Below are 20,663 nucleotides of genomic sequence, written 5' to 3'. Positions count from 1 at the left end.
CCCACCATAGAAACTCCTGCTGAAGGCAGGGAATGAGTGGTATCATTGTTTCCAAGCTATGGCTGTGCTGAGTCCATACACTTTTCAGGTACCATTGTAATTTCCTCATATGCAGTTTTGCAAATGGTATTAGTAGTATGCAAGATGCCATGAATCCCAAGGCCTGCAGAATTTTTCTTGCAGGGAGTTGGGTCTCTGTTGCCATTATTTTGAAATATTGAATCAGCTGTCGTTGCTTGTCTGGCATGAGATAAGCCATCTGGGCCGTTGTATTCAAGCTGGCACCCAGAAATATTATGTTTTGTGAGGGCACTAGTTTTGATTTCTTTTCGTTTACTGTGTACCCTAGGCAACTTAGAAGGTGTTTGACAAATGCCAGATGCTTTAAAAGAATGTCCTTGCTTTCTGCTTGAATACGGCAGTCGTGCAGGTATGGGTATATTTGAATTCCTCTTTGTCTGCAGTATGCAATTACTGGTGCCAGGCATTTTGTGAAGACCCTGGGGTGCAGTAGATAAGCCAAAGGGCAGTGCAGAGAATTGATAATGCGTTGAACCTGCAATGAAGCGGAGGTATCTTCTGCAATTTTGTCTGATAGGGACATGCAGGTATGCCTCCTTGAGGTCCAAAGTTACTAGCCAAGCATTCTTGCCCAGCATGGGAAGAAGCTGCTGTAGTGATAGCATCTTGAAATTTGGTACTTGAAGATAGGTGTTCAGAATTGAAAGATCCAGAATGGGTCTCCATGCTTTGTCCTTTCTTGGGACTAGGAAGAGTCTTGAGTAAAATCCTTGTCCTTGCTCCTGTGTAGGTACCTGTTGAATGGCTCTCATGTCCATCATCATTCTCTTTCGGCTTTTTTTTCCGTAGGGGGGTCGCACAGCGGATCATCTCTTTCCATTTCTTCCTATCCTCTGCATCTTGCTCTGTCACACCAACCGCCTGCATGTCCTCTCTCACCACGTCCATAAACCTTATCTTAGGCCTTCCTCTATTCCTCTTACCTGGCAGCTCCATCCTTAGCATCTTTTTCCCAATATACCCATCATCCCTCCTCAGCACATGTCCAAACCACTTGCTTTGTCTCCAAACTGTCCAACATGAGCTGACCGATTCCTAATCCTATCCATCCTAGTCACACCGATTGCAAATCTTAACATCTTTAACTCTGCCACATGCAGCTCTGACTCCTGCCTTTTTGTCAATGCCACTGTCTCCAACCCATATAACATAGCTGGTCTCACTACACTCTTGTAGACCTTCCTTTCACTTCTACGGATACCAGTCTGTCACAAATCACTCCTGACACTCTTCTCCACCCATTCCACCCTGCCTGTACTCTCTTCTTCACCTCTCTTCCACATTCACCATTACTCTGAACTGTTGATCCCAAGTACTTAAACTCGTCCACCTTTACCAACTCTACTCCCTGCATCCTCACCATTCCTCTACCCTCCCTCTCATTTACACACATATATTCTGTCTTAGCCCTGCTGACCCTCATTCCTCTGCTCTCCACCTCTCCAGAATCTCCTCAACCTGATTCCTACTCTCACTACAGATCACAATGTCATCTGCAAACATCATAGTCCACGGGGCCTCCTGTCTGATCTCGTCTGTCAACCTGTCCATCACCACTGCAAATAAGAAAGGACTCAGAGCTGATCCTTGATGTAATCCCACCTCCACCTTAAACGGATCTGTCACTCCCACTGCAGTCCTCACCACTGTCACACTACCCTTACATATCCTGTACCACTCTTACGTACTTTCTCTGCACTCCCGACTTCCTCATACAATACCACAACTCTTCTCTAGGCACCCTGTCATATGCTTTCTCCAAGTCTACAAAGACACAATGCAACTCCTTCTGACCTTCTCTGTATTTCTCCATCAACACTCTCAGAGCAAACATTGCATCTGTAGTGCTCTTTCCTGGCATGAAACCATACTGCTGATCACTAATCATCACCTCCCTTCTTAACCTTGCTTCCACTACTCTTTCCCATAACTTCAAGCTGTGACTAATCAGTTTTATCCCTCTGTAGTTACTGCAGCTCTGCACATCACCCTTATTCTTAAAGATAGGTACCAAAACACTTTTTCCTCAGGCATCCTCTGACTTTCCAAAATTTCATTAAACAATCTAGTTAGAAATTCCACTGCCATTTCTCCTAAGCACCTCCATGCTTCCATTGGTATGTCATGTCCATGAGAGCTGTAATTTGTTTTTGTGCCTCTGCCCATTGATTTGGTGGCAGGTTTGGCATTCCTTTTATCCTTGGTAAGGTATGAAAGTGGAATCTGTATCCTTGAGAGACAATGTTTAGGACCCATTTGTCTTTTGTGATGATGTGCCAGTTGTCTGCAAAAAATGCTAATTTTCCTCCCAAGGGAGTTACCAGGAGAGATTTGCTTGGTAGTTTGAGGATTGAGTCATTGTGTCTGTCTTCTGCTAGTTTGGGGCCTGTCTTCTCCTCCTTTCTGGGTAGCAGTACCCCATTGGCGAGGTTTGTAAGGGCCTTGTGACTGACCTCTGCCCCCTGGGCGTCTGTATTTGCCCTTCTGTGATCTGTCAGAAGCAGGAAAGGACCAGTTTTTTGTTGGCCAATTTCTGCTGAAACGAGGGGGTTGTACCTGCAAAAAATCCTTGACCGTTTGCATAGACTTTGCCTTATCCTCCATTTTCTTTAAAACCTCTTCTGCTTTGACACCAAATAATACATCCTGCTGTAAAGGTGCATCCAATAATTTTGCTTTAACATGATCAGGAAGGGTTTGTTCTTTTAACCAAGCATGTCTACGTATGACAGAGCCAGTAACAGCTGCTCTACAGGAAGCTTCCAACGAATCAAATCCGCATTGTAAAGTATGTTTGCCCACCTGTTCAGCTGCATGCAACAGATCCTGCATTTCCTTGAATTCAGACTGTTCAGAATGTGTGCTCATTTTTTGTTTTAACTGAGACATTAGGAATTGCTGATATTTCAACATGTGAAAGTGACAATTTAATGCTCGCATAGCCAGAGTTGCTGAGGTGTATATTTTCTTTCCCCATCTATCTAGGGCTCTGGAATCACTGTCAGAGGGCACAGGATATTTAGCCACAGAAGCTTTAGCTCCCTTAGGACCATGGGAAATTGTTTCTGGGTCAGCTACAGGGCTTTTATAAAGAAATTTGTGTGAGTCAGGTACTCTGTAGTATCTGTCTGGTTTGGCTGAAGCAGGAGGTAGAGAGTCTGGATTTAAACTAGACTCCAAGTAAACATCATCCACAATATCTAAAAGAGGAGGGATAGCAAGAGGTCTGTGCTGGGGTAGTAAAAGGAACTCTTGGAACCTTTTCTTAGAATCAGAGTAGTCCTGGCCTTCCCAGTGGAAATGTTCCCTCATGGTATGTAAAGTTTCCCCAAAGGAGTAGTCTTCAGGGGGAGATGCTGAAGGAATAGAGTCTTCAGCATCAGAGTCTTCATAAGGTGGAAAAGTGTAATCCTGTTCCTCAGAATAATCTGAGGAGAGTGAAACCTGATCAGAGGATGCATAATCCTCCTCTTGTCTTGGTCTTTTATCAGGAGGGGGATGGGAACCCCTGATTAGGGTAATCAAATCTTCAGCCATCTTAAGCATCTGTTTCTTAGGCATGGGGCCTTGAACTGTAGACTGATGTACAGTTTTCTTAGGTTTTAAAGGAGTTTTAAGCTTAGCATAAGATTTAATGGTGAGTGTAGTCGGTCTGAAGACACCTTCTGCAACCGAAGGTGTTTCCATTGCGCCGGGGTCTACTTCTGCTCCGGTGTCAGAAGATGGCTGCGTCGGCCTAGTAGGCTCCGCTTGGGAATCAGCAGCTGTCTGGGGTTCCAGTTCTGCGGTCGTCAGGGGCTGCGTAGGCACCTCACTGAAAACCGGAGAACCGGCGACAGGCCCAGCTGAGGCCTCGGAGTTTGGCTTGTTCCTAGGCTGCCTGTCCTTATCCTTGGGTTTTTTATGAATAGCGGCCGTCGGCTGCTCCGACGGCATGATATAATTAAATTTCCTACCAAAGTAATGCCGTGTGAAGTCAAAACGGCGTTTGATAGTTCGTTTATTAAACCTAGCACAAAACCGACAACCTGTGACGTCATGGTCTGGGCCTAGGCAAGGAATACAATAGGAATGGAAGTCCTTATGAGGTATTTGCTTCCCACAAGAAATGCAATTGTTAACTTTTTCTGACATCGGACTGAGGCAAGAAAATGTTCCCCAATGGGGTACTTAGCTTTATTGAAGACTTCGGACTGAAATTCAAATCGAAAATCTTAGGTGTCGGCCGACCGGCACTTGCGAACTGCTTCTGCTTCGGGCACCACGCGGCAAGAAAGACTGAAGAAAATGACGTCAGATGCCTCTTATATACCCCTGGCGCACTGACATCAGGGAAGAGGCGACAGCAACCAACGCCGGACCAAGACTTTGGATTTTGGGCCAACTGCGGGACCGCCTGACGGCAGGTTAACCCAAGTGTGATGACTGCAGCAGGGTAACACGATGATCGCCTAAATTAAGCTCAGCTATACTCAGACTATATCTAAAGGAATTTACTGTACCCTAGTTAACTTACTTACAGAGCAAGGTAAGTGTGGTGAATGGGCATTCTTGTCAGGTCGAAGACAAAATACAGAATGCTCAGTCTCTCTCACAGAGTTCTTAAATTAATATCTCCAATATTACTGCTGGTTTAGCTTGTAGGATAACATCACTTCTTGCCATCTGACTTTAGCTCCCAAGCTAAACCCTCATTGCTAGAAACTGCCAGCCTTTAACATCTACTTATGAAAAATGCATAGCCCTCAGATCATTGCAGCTGCTGGAAGACAAAAAACAATAAAACACTTACAAGACAATGCAGAAGGTGCCCTAGTTTTAGGCATCCTGTCTCCTTGTTGCACTGAAACCATCTTTTATGGTGCAGTTATAAAATAATTTAATTTGAACTATTTTTCTGAAATTTTACAAGTTAACCTTCTATGTTCCAGTTTCCATTGTTAAAATATACACATTTACACAGTTACAATAGAGTATATACATTTCTGTTCTTTTCCATTAGGGTACACTGTGGATACATCTTTAAGCTCAGTACTTTACAGACCCTTTCAACACACACTTCTGCACCAGCAGTTTGATATACAGATAACACACCATTCTAATACATTTGTAACACAAGCATTTGAATCATGTTGATATTCATGAATGACATATGATTATTTACAAAATTCCAGCCAGCTGTGCTGGCAGTATCTCCTTCTGTCACACCTTACACTACTACTATCAATATATATAGTCCCTTAGTCTTTCTTTTCCCCTTTTGCTTCATCCCTATATCCCACACTTTACTAATAAAGTTTCTATCTCCTACTTTCCCTCTCCTGTAATTCCCCTCCTCTCTCAATCCTACACTGTAAGAAAGGCACACTGTACATGTACTCATATATATATATATATATATATATATATATATATATATAATGTACAGTATAATAAACAAAAATATTTAACTATCAAGCAGAATCATACTGATCTGAATCATATAATTCTAAAGAAAGTTGTCTTATGTACATAGTCTCCTTAGTAATATCTAATGTCTGTAATTAATATGCAAGTATGTTTCATCTAATATATGTAGAAATAATGTGCTATCCATTATTGTATATTCTTTCTTTATGTGAAAATGTTTACTTTTATTCTGTAATAAGCCAATGCAGTATGCTACTTGTCTATGGAGCTTTTCGGCCTCCAGTGAAAATGGGCACCCACCCAGTCGGACTTTGCCGGTAAACAAATATAAAATAAATAAATAAAATAAACACAAAAACCCTGGTTCACCTCCAAGTACCATAGTGCTATGGCACCATTATGAAGCAAGTCACAAACTCCCCAAAAATTGCAATTATGAAAATAACAAAGATATTTTGCAATTCAAAAAAAGTTTATTCTTACCTCAAAGTATGTCTCAATGTACTCGGACACTATATGCTCTGACTTTGGTTTATTTTGGCAATAAACTATGTACATGTGCAATCTTCGTTCCTGAAGAGGAAACAATGAAAAATATAACAAGTTAGGACATAACATCTTGAAAACCATATTAAGAAATCTACTCGTAGCTTTTAAAAATGGTGAATGAGCTGCCACAATGCTGTGTATAGATTGATAATTTACATATATACAACGTTTTTTTTCTTCTGCCTTACCATTACAAGCCTACTTACACAGAGTGCAATACATGTGTTCAACATTGCAGACAAATGTAGGATAAATAAAACTGTTACAGACTGTGGATAAAGAAACTGTTCCACACTTCACTTAGTTTACCGTTTTCCCTGTTTGTTAACTTGCACATTAAACTGATCCAAAACAGACCTAATGCACTTGCTGATTGGGCTAAAGTTAAAAAAACTGTGACTGCCAGTACTGTTCTTGTGACCACAATTTAACTTTATACTCCAATGCACCTCTAAGTCACAAGATGACATACTGAACATAATGGAAGATGTGTGGACTGTGCTAATCCTTGGAAACAGCATACTGGATAAGACTTTGGCTTATAACACAGACCCATGAAAGATATTTCTGAGCTATACAAAGTAAAAAAAAGAAAAAAAGCAAGACAATGATTGTGACTGGGCCTCCAAATCATAAATGACTTGCTATGTCTTGAGACATGGATATCAAGAAATTCGTCTTGACAGAAGAGCAAAACAAATGCATTATCCATCAGGATCTGCAGTTTTACTCTCCTCTTCTTTCCCCTGGAGATATCACCCTGTATCAACCTTCCAACATGCAAAGGCTAAAAATATAACAGCATGCAGACTCACTCTTATTGACACTTACGCAACAATATCCTCAGCAGCAACAACCTAACTCAATACTTGCATCAAAACTGCCAACAAAACGTACACTAACTGTTCTCCACCTAAATTAAAGTCATGGATATTTTTCTTCAAAAAACAGACAAGGAGGACACTATTTTAACAGTGGTTGCAAAATACTTTCACCATTTTAACATTTTCCTTCAGGTATAAGAAAGTGAGATACTCTGTAGCAGCCATACATGAGCGAGTTACTGTCTCCTTTTGTATTACTGATGTGAATGGACGTGACTGGACGTAGACAAATATATAAGATATGAAGCTACACCCAAGTTTTTTTAAGGGGGCAAACCATCCACCCACCCACAACCCATTTTTCCCCATTTTTGCACGTGGAGTTGGGGGTGTCACTTCAACAGTGACAATCATCTAGAGCCAAGGTTTAACACTGCTGGGCAGCTCACCCTGCCGTGGTAGTTTTATCACACCACACACTCACTGGCGCACACACACACACACACACACACACACACACACACACACACACACACACACACACACACACACACACACACACACCAATGGCCAATTTATAGTATCCACTACACCTACTGCAGAAGGACAGTAAAGTACTAAACAGCATACATTTGTTTCTCTTAGTATTTAGTTTAAGTTGGATACACTACAGCCAGGCAGATAGCTCATCAAGTATGAAGTCTGTTCACAGAGTTGTATATTCCGCGAGGTTTCAAAGATCATAAGGTTATTTAAGTACAGAATTGAGCTCTATAGCTTGAGATCAAGGGGAAGGTGGTCAATGAAAAGGCATAAAACAAATCATTAAGGGATACCTGCAGATATGTTACAAGGGGATGGAAAAGCACTGTTGAACACAAGAACAAAGGACTTGTCAGGAAGGTAAGTGGAAAATTCCTGTATTGTTCAAGAAATGTAACTGGAAGTGGCAACAGTAAATAGGAAAATTGTGATTTATGCTACCAAAAGCTTTAGTAAAGTCAATGACTTGGGTATCTGTTAAGTTACCCAAATCAGTGTTAATGTAGTATAAGTGAGTTTGAATATTTCTTCCTTTTAGGAATCCATGCTGTGGGCAGACAAGAATGATATTTAAAAGGAAATATGTCGCATGATTACAAACAGATTTCACTTAGCAATTTCTCTAGGTGGCACAGGACAAAAACTGGTACGTATTCTGAGGGTTTACCTAGTATACAACATTTTGGAATAGGTATAATTATTACTCCTTTTCCATTCTCTGAGGAAGGACTTCTACGGGGATTAAGGAATTGCATCAACTGGGAAAAAAAATCAGAAACCATCAGGACCTGGTGACTTGTAGTTAGGGGTTTTCAAAAAGCTTCATGTTCAATTATCAATTTTCATGTGGTAGAATGGATGAAGGCATATAAAAAAGGACAAGAGAGAGATGAACAATGAGGGTTTGCAGAAGGGTAGTAAATTCTTTCAAAAAGTATCAGAAGTAAAAGATAAAAGTAGATTAAACTTTTAGCAGGCAGCAAAATATTTAATTTCCTCAAACACTTTTCTTGCACTTGTAAAGGTACAGGTTTATCTGTTAAAAAATGAGAATGCCTTTAGTTGACTGAAGCTCTTCTTTGTTTTGCTACATTGGGCAATGTATACAAGTTTTTTATTCCTTTTTTCATAAGGCCTATTCAGAATCTTTAAATTTTAAAAGTGAGCAAAGTTCAGCTATCATCCATGGCAAATGGGTTGCTTTATGCAGACATTTTTTTTTCCATGGGAAACACTGGGTATGGAGTTTTAGTATGACAGTATTAGCACAGCAGCTGCATGATTAATAAATGTGGTCTGATAAAATTTGGTTCAAAGTAGCCCAAGCCATAGAGAGGCTGCAGAGTACAACATAAGTGACTGTGGATGAGGCAGTGGATGAGGCACAGTATGGTAGGAGCTTAGTTTTTTTTTTTCTACAGCCATTTGCATGTGGCTACACTGCAGTCACTACTTCCTGGAGAGCTAATAAGGACTAAGAAGAAGGTAAAAGAAGGGAGTGAATGTTTAAATTACCTTCAGAATTTCTAAACTACTGAATGGGCTCAGTATTAATTTATGTTAAACATTTTTAAGAACTTGGAAAGAAGTGAGCATGCGAGTTTGATAAGGAAAGTATTTCAGGATGGATATTCAGCAGAGTATCAGGGACAACAGAAAATGGAGAAAGATGATAATGGTAGATTTATAGTACTAAGGGGTTACTAGCAAGGAAGGAGGATTACACTATTATGGAGCTTGAGAACTTTTTTACAGAAATAATCAGCTTGCAGAAGGGAATATTACTGATAAGTAGGGCCTGGAATTTGACTTGCAATAGTAGGGTCTGGGGGACCTAGAAAGGAAAATGTGACAAAAGAGGGTATATATTTTTGAAGACATTTATGAAAATATTTGGTCTGGAACATGTGAATTCATAGCAGGAACTCAGAATTTACATACTATTTCCCCAAGCTACAATAACTGGGCTAGACTAGACAAAAATTACATTTCACAGCAACATACGCATTTCATTGAAAGCTTCAACACACATTCAACAACTATTTCAGATCATGCACCAATACAAGATTAAAAAAAATGCAGAATAATGAAGTAAAAATGGGATGCTGATATTGCTCCTCCTACCTGTTAAAAAGAAAAAAAAAGTATGGAATGGGTAATAGAAATTATATGAGAGTTATTAGGGAAGACAGAAATTTCTTCAGAAGTTACAAATACTGAATGAAAAAATGAAAATGGAATTTATAAACGGAATAAATAAAAAAAAAAAAGGAGAAATGATTAAAGAGTAACAGGAATTATTTAGAGGGGCTAACAAGGGTTAAAGCAGTAGAGAGTACGGGAAATCGCACAAAACAAGAAGAGGCATAACTGCACAGTGCTAAACAGAAAATAAGGGAGTATCTGAACAAAATGCATAAGTTTCGAAAGACTGCTGATAAGCAACTATTTTTGATAACTACGGAGCACAAGAACGGTTACTACAACAACTTAGGCAACAGAAAGTAGAAAGGGTTCTTGACAAACTCAGAGAGCCTATAACAAAAAAAAAAAAAAAAATAGCCACAAATCCTGTACAGGAATTAGAGATATTTTGAAAATGTTATGAGAATGTGTATAAAGCAGAAAAATATGGAAATCAAAAAACAGCAGAAAAGTACAGTTTTGTACCTACCATAAATGTAGATGTCCGATAGACATGCAACTGCAGTCATAACATGTGGGTTGTCCTGCCTCAGGCAGCCCTCGGTCGGCCGGATTCCAAAGTCTGGGTCCGACGTCGGCTGATGTCGCATTTCTCTCCGACGTCAGAGCGGCTGGAGTACATAAGCATCAGCCGACGCCATCTTCTTCAGTGTTTCTTGCCCCAGATGCCAGGTGCCCTCCAAGGAAGGCTGTAATCAAATTGGAAGACAAAAACAGGATTCCAGAGAAATAAATGATCAATAAAACAAATACACCATAACAGATATTCCCAGCTTAGAGAAACAGGGATAGGAGAGGGTCCTAAGCATAGAGGGGTATAGAGGGAGGGAAAATCCGACTGCAGTTGCATGTCTAACGGACATCTACATTTATGGTAGGTACAAAACTGTACTATGTCCTTCAAGAATGCAACTGCAGTCATAACATGTGGGTAGAATACCATAGCTTAGCTGGGGGAGGAGGTATGCTCTAGGAAAAAGATGGTGTGGCAATCAAACCCTGCAGGACTGCCGAAGCAAAGCCTGCTCTGGATCTGGAGTATAGAGGGAGATTGTAGTGTTTGGAGAATGTATGCACGGAGCTCCATGTAGCAGCTTCTAGAATGTCCTTAGTAGGCACCCCTCTTAAGAATGCTGTAGAGGTGGCTGTAGCTCTTGTGGAATGTGGTCTGACATTGGCTGGAACAGTCTTTCCATGAAAGGAATAACAAAATCTGATGCAATGTCCAATCCATTTTGAAATTGTCTGTTTTGAAATTGCTTTTCCTTGGACTACAGGGGCGTAAGCTACAAAAAGTTGTTCAGACTTCCTACTGGCCTTGGTTCTGTCCAGGTAGTATCGAAGTTGTCTGTGAATGTCCAAGGTATGTAACAGTCTTTCCCCCTTATTCTCAGGATTGGGGAAGAAAGCAGGCAAATGAATAGCTTGATTCAAAGAAACCCTAGATACCACCTTTGGCATAAAGGTAGGGTTGGTCCTTAATGAAACCCTGTCTCTGTGAAAAATTATGAACGGTGGTATTGCCATTAGGGCCTGCAGTTCCGAAACCCTTCTTGCTGAAGTAATTGCCAACAGGAAAGCTGTCTTCCATGAGAGAAATTGCAAGTCAACTGAAGCTGCTGGCTCAAAGGAGGTAGAGTCAGTTTTTCTAGGACAAAATTGAGGTCCCAGGCTGGCACTGGGGCCTTTCTTGGTGGCTTGATGTTCTTGATTCCCCTGAGGAATTGCCTTAGCAAAGGGTGTGAAAAGACTGGAGGATCAGTGTTATATCTAGCTGAAATAGCTGATGCATGTATCTTTATGGAAGAATATGAGAGGCCGTTCTTTAGCATATCCGCCAAATATTCCAAGATTAGTGGGATGTTCAACAATGATGCATCATGCCCCTTGCTGGTATTCCAATTGCTGAATCTCTTCCATTTTGCCAAGTAAACCTTTCTGGTGGATGGTCTTCGAGACTCTGTTAGTATCCGCTGAACTTCCTTGGAGAGAGATAGGTTGAGGTTATTTATGGGATCTCATAGGCTGTTAGCTGCAGTGTCTGAAGGTTTGGATGCACTGTTTTGAGATTGTGTTGAGTCAAAAGTAGAGGCCATTGGGGAAGGGCCCACCTCCTGGTGTGACATATGCTTCTTAGTAGTGGATACCAGTGTTGTCTCGGCCAGTCCGGAGCTATTATGATTCCCTTGGGTCTCTCTGCTTTGATCTTTAGTAGTACTGAGGTCATCAGTGGCAGAGGTGGGAATGCATAGATTATTAGGAAATTCCAGTTGAATGAGAGAGCATCTATTTTCCAAGCTTTTGGATGGTATGTCCTTGTGCAGAATTTTTGTAGATGATGGTTGAGGTGAGAGGCAAATAGGTCTACTTCTGGCCTGCCCCATGTCGAAGTGAGTTGTGTGAAGATCTTCGGATGTAACCTCCATTCGTGTGGGTCTGTGAAATTCCTGCTTAGGCTGTCCCCCAGCACATTGTCTTTGCCTGGGACAAACTGGGATTGTAACTGAATGTTTAGGCTCAGTGATTTTTCCCAAAGATGCATTGTTAGTCTGCAAAGGGGGTAAGAGTGGGTGCCCCCTTGCTTGTTTATATACCACATCACAGTGGTGTTGTCTGTCCGTATCAGTAAATGGCCTTGTTGAAGTTGGTGTTGAAAGGCCTCGATGGCATACATTACTGCCAGCATTTCCTTTTGATTTATATACAGATGTGTTTCCTTTTGAGACCATTGTCCTTGTATACACCTGCCTTCCATGTGCGCCCCCCATCCAAGGTCTGAGGCGTCTGTGGTCATGGTCTGTGTTATCTGTGGTTTTTTGAATGACATACCTGTGTTGGCCTGGCTCACCGAGGCCCACCATAGGAATTCCTTTTGTAGGCATGGAATGAGCGGTATGGTTGTCTCCAAGTTGTTGCTGTGCTGAGACCAAATGCTTTTTAGGTACCATTGAAGCTTTCTCATGTGTAGTCTTGCTAATGGAACCAGGAGAATGCAGGATGCCATGTAACCCAGGGCCTGTAGGAATCTCCTTGCAGTCATCTGGGTGAGTTTTGCTAAATCTTTGAAGTAATGAGTTAACTTCTCTTGCTTGTCTTCTGTCAGGTAAGCCATTTGAGAGGCTGTGTCTAATTTGGCTCCTAAGAAGATTATTTGCTGGGATGGCTGCAGTCTTGACTTTTGAAAGTTGACTGTGTATCCCAGAGCTTGAAGTAATCGTATGACATAGTCCAAGTTTTTTGTCAACATCAATTTGTCATCCGCTTGTATGAGGCAGTCGTCCAGGTACGGGTAAATTTGTATCCCTTGGAGCCTGCAATGAGCAATTACTGAAGCCAGGCATTTTGTGAATACTCTGGGCGCAGTAGATAAGCCAAATGGCAATGCTGAGAATTGATAATGCTCTGGCCCTGCAAGAAATCTGAGGTATCTTCTGCAGCTGTGTCTGATAGGGACATGCAGGTATGCCTCCTTGAGGTCCAGAGTAATCAGCCAAGAAGACCCCTTGCCTAGCATGGGAAGGAGTTTGCTGTAGAGTCAGCATTTTGAACTTTGGTACTATGAGAAAGGTGTTTAATGCGGACAAATCCAGTATCGGTCTCCATTGAGATTCTTTTCTTGGAACAAGGAACATTCTTGAGGCAAGAAAAGGTCCCCAACGGGGTACTTAGCTTTTTTGATGACTTCGGAATCGAAGAATACAGGAGCTGACCGACCGGCACTTGTGAACTGCTTCTGCTTCGGGCACTGCGCGGCAAGAAAGACTGGAGAAGATGGCGTCGGCTGATGCTTATGTACTCCAGCTGCTCTGACGTCGGAGAGAAATGCGACATCAGCCGACGTCGGACCCAGACTTTGGAATCCGGCCGACCGAGGGCTGCCTGAGGCAGGACAACCCACATGTTATGACTGCAGTTGCATTCTTGAAGGACATCGGAAATATTTATCGAAGAGTCAAGTGTGCCAAGCTAAGTGGTAGATGAGGCTCAACAATTAACCATCAAGCTAGGAGGAGCCGAGACAAAAATGGTGACACTCAATCAATATGCAGGAAAGTCTCCAGGAATAGATTGTACTCCTATGGAAGTTTGAAAGCTTGGAGGGAAGACACAGATAAAGATGTGTAAGGTTTTGTTTAACAGTATTTTAAAAAGAGGGAAACAGCCAGCATCCTGGAAGACAGTTGTATGACTAATACCTAAAGATGGTGAAAACCTATCAGACCCAGCTTCATATAGGCCCATTTAAATTTTAAACAACAATTACAAAGTGTTTATGTCTATAACAGCGAAAAAAGTGATAAAGGTGTTGCCAAAACTGATAGTTATGCATCAATGTGGCTCTGTGGAAGGTGGGAAACATTTGATAACATTGACAGAACAATAATAATCCAGAGGGAAGCAGTGTGCTAAAAATTACCCATGCTGTTGGGTCTTCAATAGGCATTCAACAGAGTAAGCTGAGATTTTAGGTGTATGACAGTGGAACCATCTCCATTCCCTGATACAATAAAGTTAATTAGGAGGATACAGGAGGGATCTGAGGCAAAAGTTAAAGTGAGGGGGGTCCTTTTCAGACAAATTGTGTTTGAATACAGGAGCCTGCTGGGGGGGGGGTGTTCCCTTTCTTTTACACTTGAGTATTTGGCACAGAAAATAAAGGACTCCAAACTCAAGGATATAATTGGTATGGTAATCAAAAAATGTTGGCTTTATTTACAGACATTATTTTGTACCTGATAAAACCAGAAAAGGACATTGCAGTGTTGTAGCATATCTTGAGACAATTTCAAGTCTATTCAGGGTATAAAATTAATAGAAGACAAAAAGTACATTTGTCTAAGATCTTAGCATAACAGCAGATGTCTTTCTCTTCACATTTGCAATATTCTTTACAATACAAATCCCCTGCCAAGGGTGGACCAATGTCCAGCCAGCATACCAAAGCTGGAGTTGCTTTAAACAAACCATAATTGAAATTCTGCCATTCATTCTGAGGGTCCTTATGAGTAGGAGAAACATGTTTTGTTTTTTGTTTCTTTTTCAAATGGATGCCTGCCCTGAAAAACTAAGAAGAATCAAATTCTTCATCAACCTGACAAAACACCTATACTATCTACTCTTATTTACCCCTATCATAACCTACAGTTCCCTAAGATCTGCACACAAACTTCATGTAAATATTGACAAAGCAAACAACAAGGCTGGCGATTCCATATTCTCTAACACTGTTGGAAAAGATTGGAACAGACTTCCCTCTGAACTTTCTAGTATTCCCTCAAAATCTCTCTCTAAAAAGAAACTCAAGCTCTACCTTAAAACAAAATGGATGTGCCCCTGTACTAATCCTGACTAACCTTTATTTCTTGAGCCCTGACGAAATTCCACATCCTTAGAACCCTAAATCCACTTCATTTTTGCATCCACTGATCTATATATCCTTCCTATCAAAAAAAAAAAAAAAAAAACCTGCCTCCTCTTCTTACTTTCCTGCATCCTCATTCACTGTACATAATAATAGCATTATGTGTAAGTCACATATAACAATAATTTGTTGTTTATTTTTCTAAGTACTGCATTTTAATATTTCATAACTATGTCTCCAGTCTTAATGGCTTTATATGAATATTACTTATGTATTTCTTTATGTAATTGTATTTTATTTTCATTTTTTTTTTTTAATGTTGGAGCTTTTCTCCCCGGGCCTCTACTGAAAATGGACATATATCCAGCTAGACTAGCCCGGTCAACAAATGTAAAATAAATAAAAAATAAATAAAAATGTTGGATGACATTCCAAAAGCATAGTCAGAAATTCCTCTATAACCAGAATCTGAGGAACAACAATATGCCCTTCGGTAATAATCAGCCATAGTTCCACCTGAGTATCTGAAGCAGATGTCTGCAAAGTCTCCAGGAATGTATGCAATGCAAGATCCATGCAAGCCTCCAAACAAGTGACGGCAGAGGTATCCAGTAGAGGAGCAGGGTCATCCTCTGGGCTTTCACTAGCCTCGGGAAAGACATTAAAAGAGATGTCCGGCAGAGGCAGTACAGCAGAAGAATCAGACACAGACTTCTTAGCCTTTTTCTTCATAGACGGCTGACCCTCACAGTGGGAAGTTCCCTCCATAGCGTCTTTTCCTAAAAGCTTCAGATGTTGGTTCTCTACATACAAGGCCAAGGTGGAAAGCTGACTAAGGAAAGCATTTGGAATGTAAGCCTGACAAATGGAACAGGACATATGGTCTTGGGAAGCACAGAGACAAAATAAGCATAGTTTGTGATGGTCTTTATGGGGATTCTGTCTCCCTCACTAACATTTACCCTTTCTGGATGACATGAAACCCAAGCAACAAATACAAAAAAAAAAGAAAAAAAAAGTTAAGAGCAAAAACCCCAACGGGGTACTTTGTCAGAAATGGCTTGGTGAACCAGCAACAAAGCAGGCGTTCAGACCAACGATTAAATTATAGTAGTCAGACTGGCATCCTGACGTCACCTTTATGCCCCTATGCTATATGCAGGGATTATATGCGTGATGTACGGCGTACCTTAAAGCAACCTAAAGGCTTTGCTATACTGGCCGGATGTCATGGCGTCCTTGGCAGGGAATCCCTATTGTAAAGAATACTGCAACAGTGAAATGGAAGGACATCAAAGGCTACAGGTGTAAACTATATACTCGTATATGAATTGATCCAGTAGTACTTCTATTTACAGGGACATGATAAAATGAAGTCTTTAGGAGTACGGATTAAAAAAGATTCTGTTATGGCAGCTAAGGATATGTGGGAAGAGACTAAACAAAAAGTTAGACAAAAACTGAAAAACTGGAAACTCTTGTTTATGGATAGCAAGGCACAAGCAGTGAAAATATTTTTAGTCCCTTTAGTTTTACATACAGGTCAGGCATAGTTTTTATAAAACAGAGGAAGAGTTGTAGATGACAATAAAAAGTAGAAGGAATTTATCTTAGAGGGTAAGAGAGGGCAAAGGTCAAGTGAGATAAGCTGATCATTTCAACAGAACAATGTGGTTGAGGATTACCTGATTTGAAAAGATATTATGGACCTACACAGTTAAGGCTCATATGCATAACACAAGTAGAAAGCTATAATTCAGAGCGGAAAGGGATGATGATGAAACAGGAGGGAAATTCAACAAATAAGGAGAGAGAGTAGGATTTTAGATGCAGATCCATAAGCAGAACAGCAGCCATACAGATCATCATATTTAGAGACACTCCCCAGGTTACAAAACATCTGACATAAGAACAACCTATAGATAAGAACGGGCTGCCCCAATGTCAGAAACAATGTGAAAATAAATAAAAAATCCTTAAATTTGCCTAAATCTTACCTTGAAAATGAAGAATTATGTTGCACTTTCCTTTCCCCATTTTCCGAGTTTGTGAAGCTGCTCGCACATCTTGTTAGAGCAGTTACTTCTGCCTTCACAGAGAACAAGAGATCTGAATGGTTAAGAGATCGCTGTGTTGGTGATCTGATAGGTCAAGACTACTGCCTTGTACATAAAAGTTTTGAAGCAGTTACTATACTGTACAGCAGAAAAGGCAAATGACATTGCAGCTCACTAGGGTCTAGGTGACAGTAGAAGGTCTGGCAGAGGTCTACAAGTTCAGAAAAGAGTGGAAAACATTTGTGGGTGATGCCTGTAGTACAGAAATGTGACGTGAACCTTAAAAAGAGGCAAGTTTAACATTTTTTTTTTGTATGGAATGTTCTACTTACTGTAGTGTAGGAACATAGCTACTGTACTCTTACTGCACTGTACTTACAGTATTACTACAGTACACAGTACATTTAAGATTATTTTCTTTATTTGGAAGTGTTTTGCATGCAAAGGAAAGTAAAATAAATACTAGACTGAGGCAAACATTTGCCTAAGTAATATTTAATAAGAACCATATGTACTTGTTTAGACTTGCATACAAATTTGATGTAAGGACAGATTAAAAAAACTGATCTCGTCCTTAACCTGGGGACTGCCTGTATAAAGTAGCAGAAAGTATTCCAAGAACTAAGCTGAGACTTTAGGAGTATGGCACAGGAAGCATTTGCATTCCCTGACAAAGAGAAAGGAGAATGGAGATTTTGCCAACATGGATGACTACAATTACAGATGCAGAGAATAAGCAACAAGGGGCTGGAATTTAATGGAGAAAACTGGAAAAGAAATCAAGGCAGTGGGAGCAAATAACTACAGAACAAAAGGTGAAAGAATGGGAAGAGGCCAAGAAAATATTTAATTAACATCAGAGTATAGACAGACAAAGGGATAGAGACATCCCAAGGAAAGACCTGCTCTGGAAGAATTCTTAGCTGAATGCTGTACACAGGCTGCTGTTAAAAAAGGGAAAATTAGTAAATATTGTGCGATAACTATAGGAATAAATCATAGGAGATTAGGCAATTAACATGTAAGTATTCGCATAGGTATTTTTATAACCCAAGCAAACTCCAAAGAATTTTTCCTCAGGCAGATGACCGATGTTGGAGGTGTGATGTGGGAAGAAAGACGTAGCTAAAAACATATGTCTTGGGAGTGTAATAAGTCTCCACACTTCAAAATTCCTTACAGCTACAGAGTACTCTATCAGAAATACTGGGTGAGCAAATGTTTGCGACTAAAGAAACAAGACATAGTACAGCATTGCTATGTTTAATTTTGGTGGCTGCCAAAAAATAAATTACTAGAAAATGGAAATCAAAGTCTAAACCAACTGTATTTGAAGTAATAAATACTGTAACAGAGACAATAACTGAAAGTGGGACCGTTAGAAAAGCATAGGAACAAATTACATAGAAAAATGGAAACTGTGGGAACACCACATGAAGAATAATGTTTTGGAGGAGGAAAAGGTAAAATTTAAGGGAAGGCAGAAACTGAGCAATTTATGTAATGTTGGACTGATGACAGTTATCTAAAAACATCTGATTTACAATGCTTGTTACTAGGAAATGTTAATTTTTTTCATATAAAGGTATGTTTGCTTGTTCTGCACTGAGCTTCTGAACAGCTTATAACTAATTTTAATATTTTACTGCTTTTCTTGTTTAAGCTGTACATGCCTAATCATTGCATCTTATATTATAGCAATAACCTACACCTGGGTGTGGGTAATGCTAAATTTACCCACGGTTGGCGTGGTTTGGTCCCGAGGGACCAAACAAAGCCAACCGTGGGTAAATTTAGCATTACCCACACCCATAAGTGGGTTATTGCTATTATACCATGACATTATTTAAGAAAAGAAACTATTACTTTTCTTAAATAATGGCATAGTATAATGCCTGTTTACTGCCCTTCTGCAGATGTCTGGCATCCGCAGCAGTTCTGATGTACTGCGCGCCTGCTCACTACATCAGAGCTGTGGGCAAAAGCAACGGAGAAAGCAAGATCTCCGTTGCTTTTTTTTTAGTGTCTCGCTATGTTAAATGAGTTTAACATAGCGAGACAGTTTTAAAATAAGCAACGGAGATGTCCGTTGCTTATTTTAAAACTGTCTCGCTATGTTAAATGAGTTTAACATAGCGAGACACTAAAAAAAGCAACGGAGATCTTGCTTTCTCCGTTGCTTTTTTTTAAAACATTGTCTCGCTATGTTAAATGGGTTTAACATAGCGAGACAGCTTTAAAATAAGCAACGGAGATCTCCGTTGCTTATTTTAAAGCTGTCTCGCCATGTTAAACCCATTTAACATAGCGACAGTTTAACGAAGTTATACTAATGGAAAAAGTCCGGCGACGGACCTTTTTCCATTAGTATAACTCGATTTACAACGGGCACGCTGGCCAATCAGCGTGCACGTTTTGGGGGGGTCATGGTATAATAAATTAGTTATGCATGGTCTGGCTGGTTCTATAACTGGTAGAAAATAAGGTTAAGGAACTATGTGTCATAAGTGGATGAGTAAGGAAACACATACTTAAAATCACCTAGACTAACAATATTATTTTTCTTAGTAACTCATAACATCTAAGTAAATAGGTGGGGGGTAGTATACAAGGACCAAAGCAATTCCTTTCTTAGTGAATTTGAATCCAACTATTTTTCCAGTTAAGGACAGACTTGTGTATGTAGTGCTTCGTTCCTGGGTGATCAAGGAAGTACTATGCTACAGTTAGAAGATGTTGAACAGTGCATGTTGAATGTTCTAAAAAGGTTTCACATAAAGAAGCTATATTCAGATTGCTTTGTAAAATCCATGAGTGTATATATTCAAATGTATTGTTTAAGCCACCACAGTTAAGAGGAGCTACACTGAGCTGGATAGCTCTTCTGTGAATGTGGGTAGAACTTAGGTGGAGATTAGTCTGAATGCCACAACAAATTAAAATGATCTCTTTTACTAATTACCACAATGAGAATTTATTATTTTTAACCATAAGGAAGGCTGTTTCAATCATATATAGTACAAAAGCAGTATAACTTTGTTTTCAAAAGTTTAAACTTTTTCTAAGACAAAACTATATAATAAAATCTACCTCAAAGACCAACTTTAAACCTGCTCCCCACTTACTATATGAAATAAAAAGGTAATATGCTAGGCCTATTCTCATAAAGTTTTATTTTTTTAAGGAATAGCACAGTATTCCCTTTTAATACTACCAAAGAACAAAAAGCTACTATACAAACTAAATGTTTGTTGTATACCCCAGACTACTCTCATGGAATATATTTTCATTATAAACAATTCAGGGTTGATTTCACCACTAACCTATAATAGTAGTTAAACATACTTGAATGTCTCATAATTAAAAAGTACAAAACATTAATCCCAACTGTCATTTGCACATAAGCCAAACTAGAAATGACATTCACCAGGACCACAAGCCATTAAATAAATTTCAGTCACAGAAAAAGAAGAGCCTAGACAAGGCATACCACAGTGGCACTTTCCCCAGTCCAGAAACAGTGCAAAAGAAAGAAAATGAAATACAAGATAACGTATCCCTCTACCATTAATCTTTCGTACCATCTGTAACAAAATCATTAAGCAACCAAGAAGATATCCTGAAGAATGCTGA

General features: G+C 40.0%; 1 protein-coding gene across 1 annotated transcript in view; it reads right to left on the bottom strand.

Annotated features, from left to right (window-relative positions):
* TRIO (trio Rho guanine nucleotide exchange factor) overlaps positions 1-20,663 on the bottom strand; it is a 5,137,669-nt gene that overhangs the window by 1,346,261 nt on the left and 3,770,745 nt on the right. The window contains exon 42 of the mRNA XM_044065600.1: positions 5,974-6,063. Coding sequence (XP_043921535.1) covers positions 5,974-6,063 — 90 coding nt within the window. The remainder of the gene's footprint in view (positions 1-5,973; positions 6,064-20,663) is intronic.

Source organism: Protopterus annectens, chromosome 3.part0, assembly GCF_019279795.1.
Source record: "Protopterus annectens isolate FY-2018-M chromosome 3.part0, PAN1.0, whole genome shotgun sequence".
Taxonomy (NCBI): domain Eukaryota; kingdom Metazoa; phylum Chordata; order Ceratodontiformes; family Protopteridae; genus Protopterus; species Protopterus annectens.
This window is presented reverse-complemented; position numbering and strand designations above follow the sequence as displayed.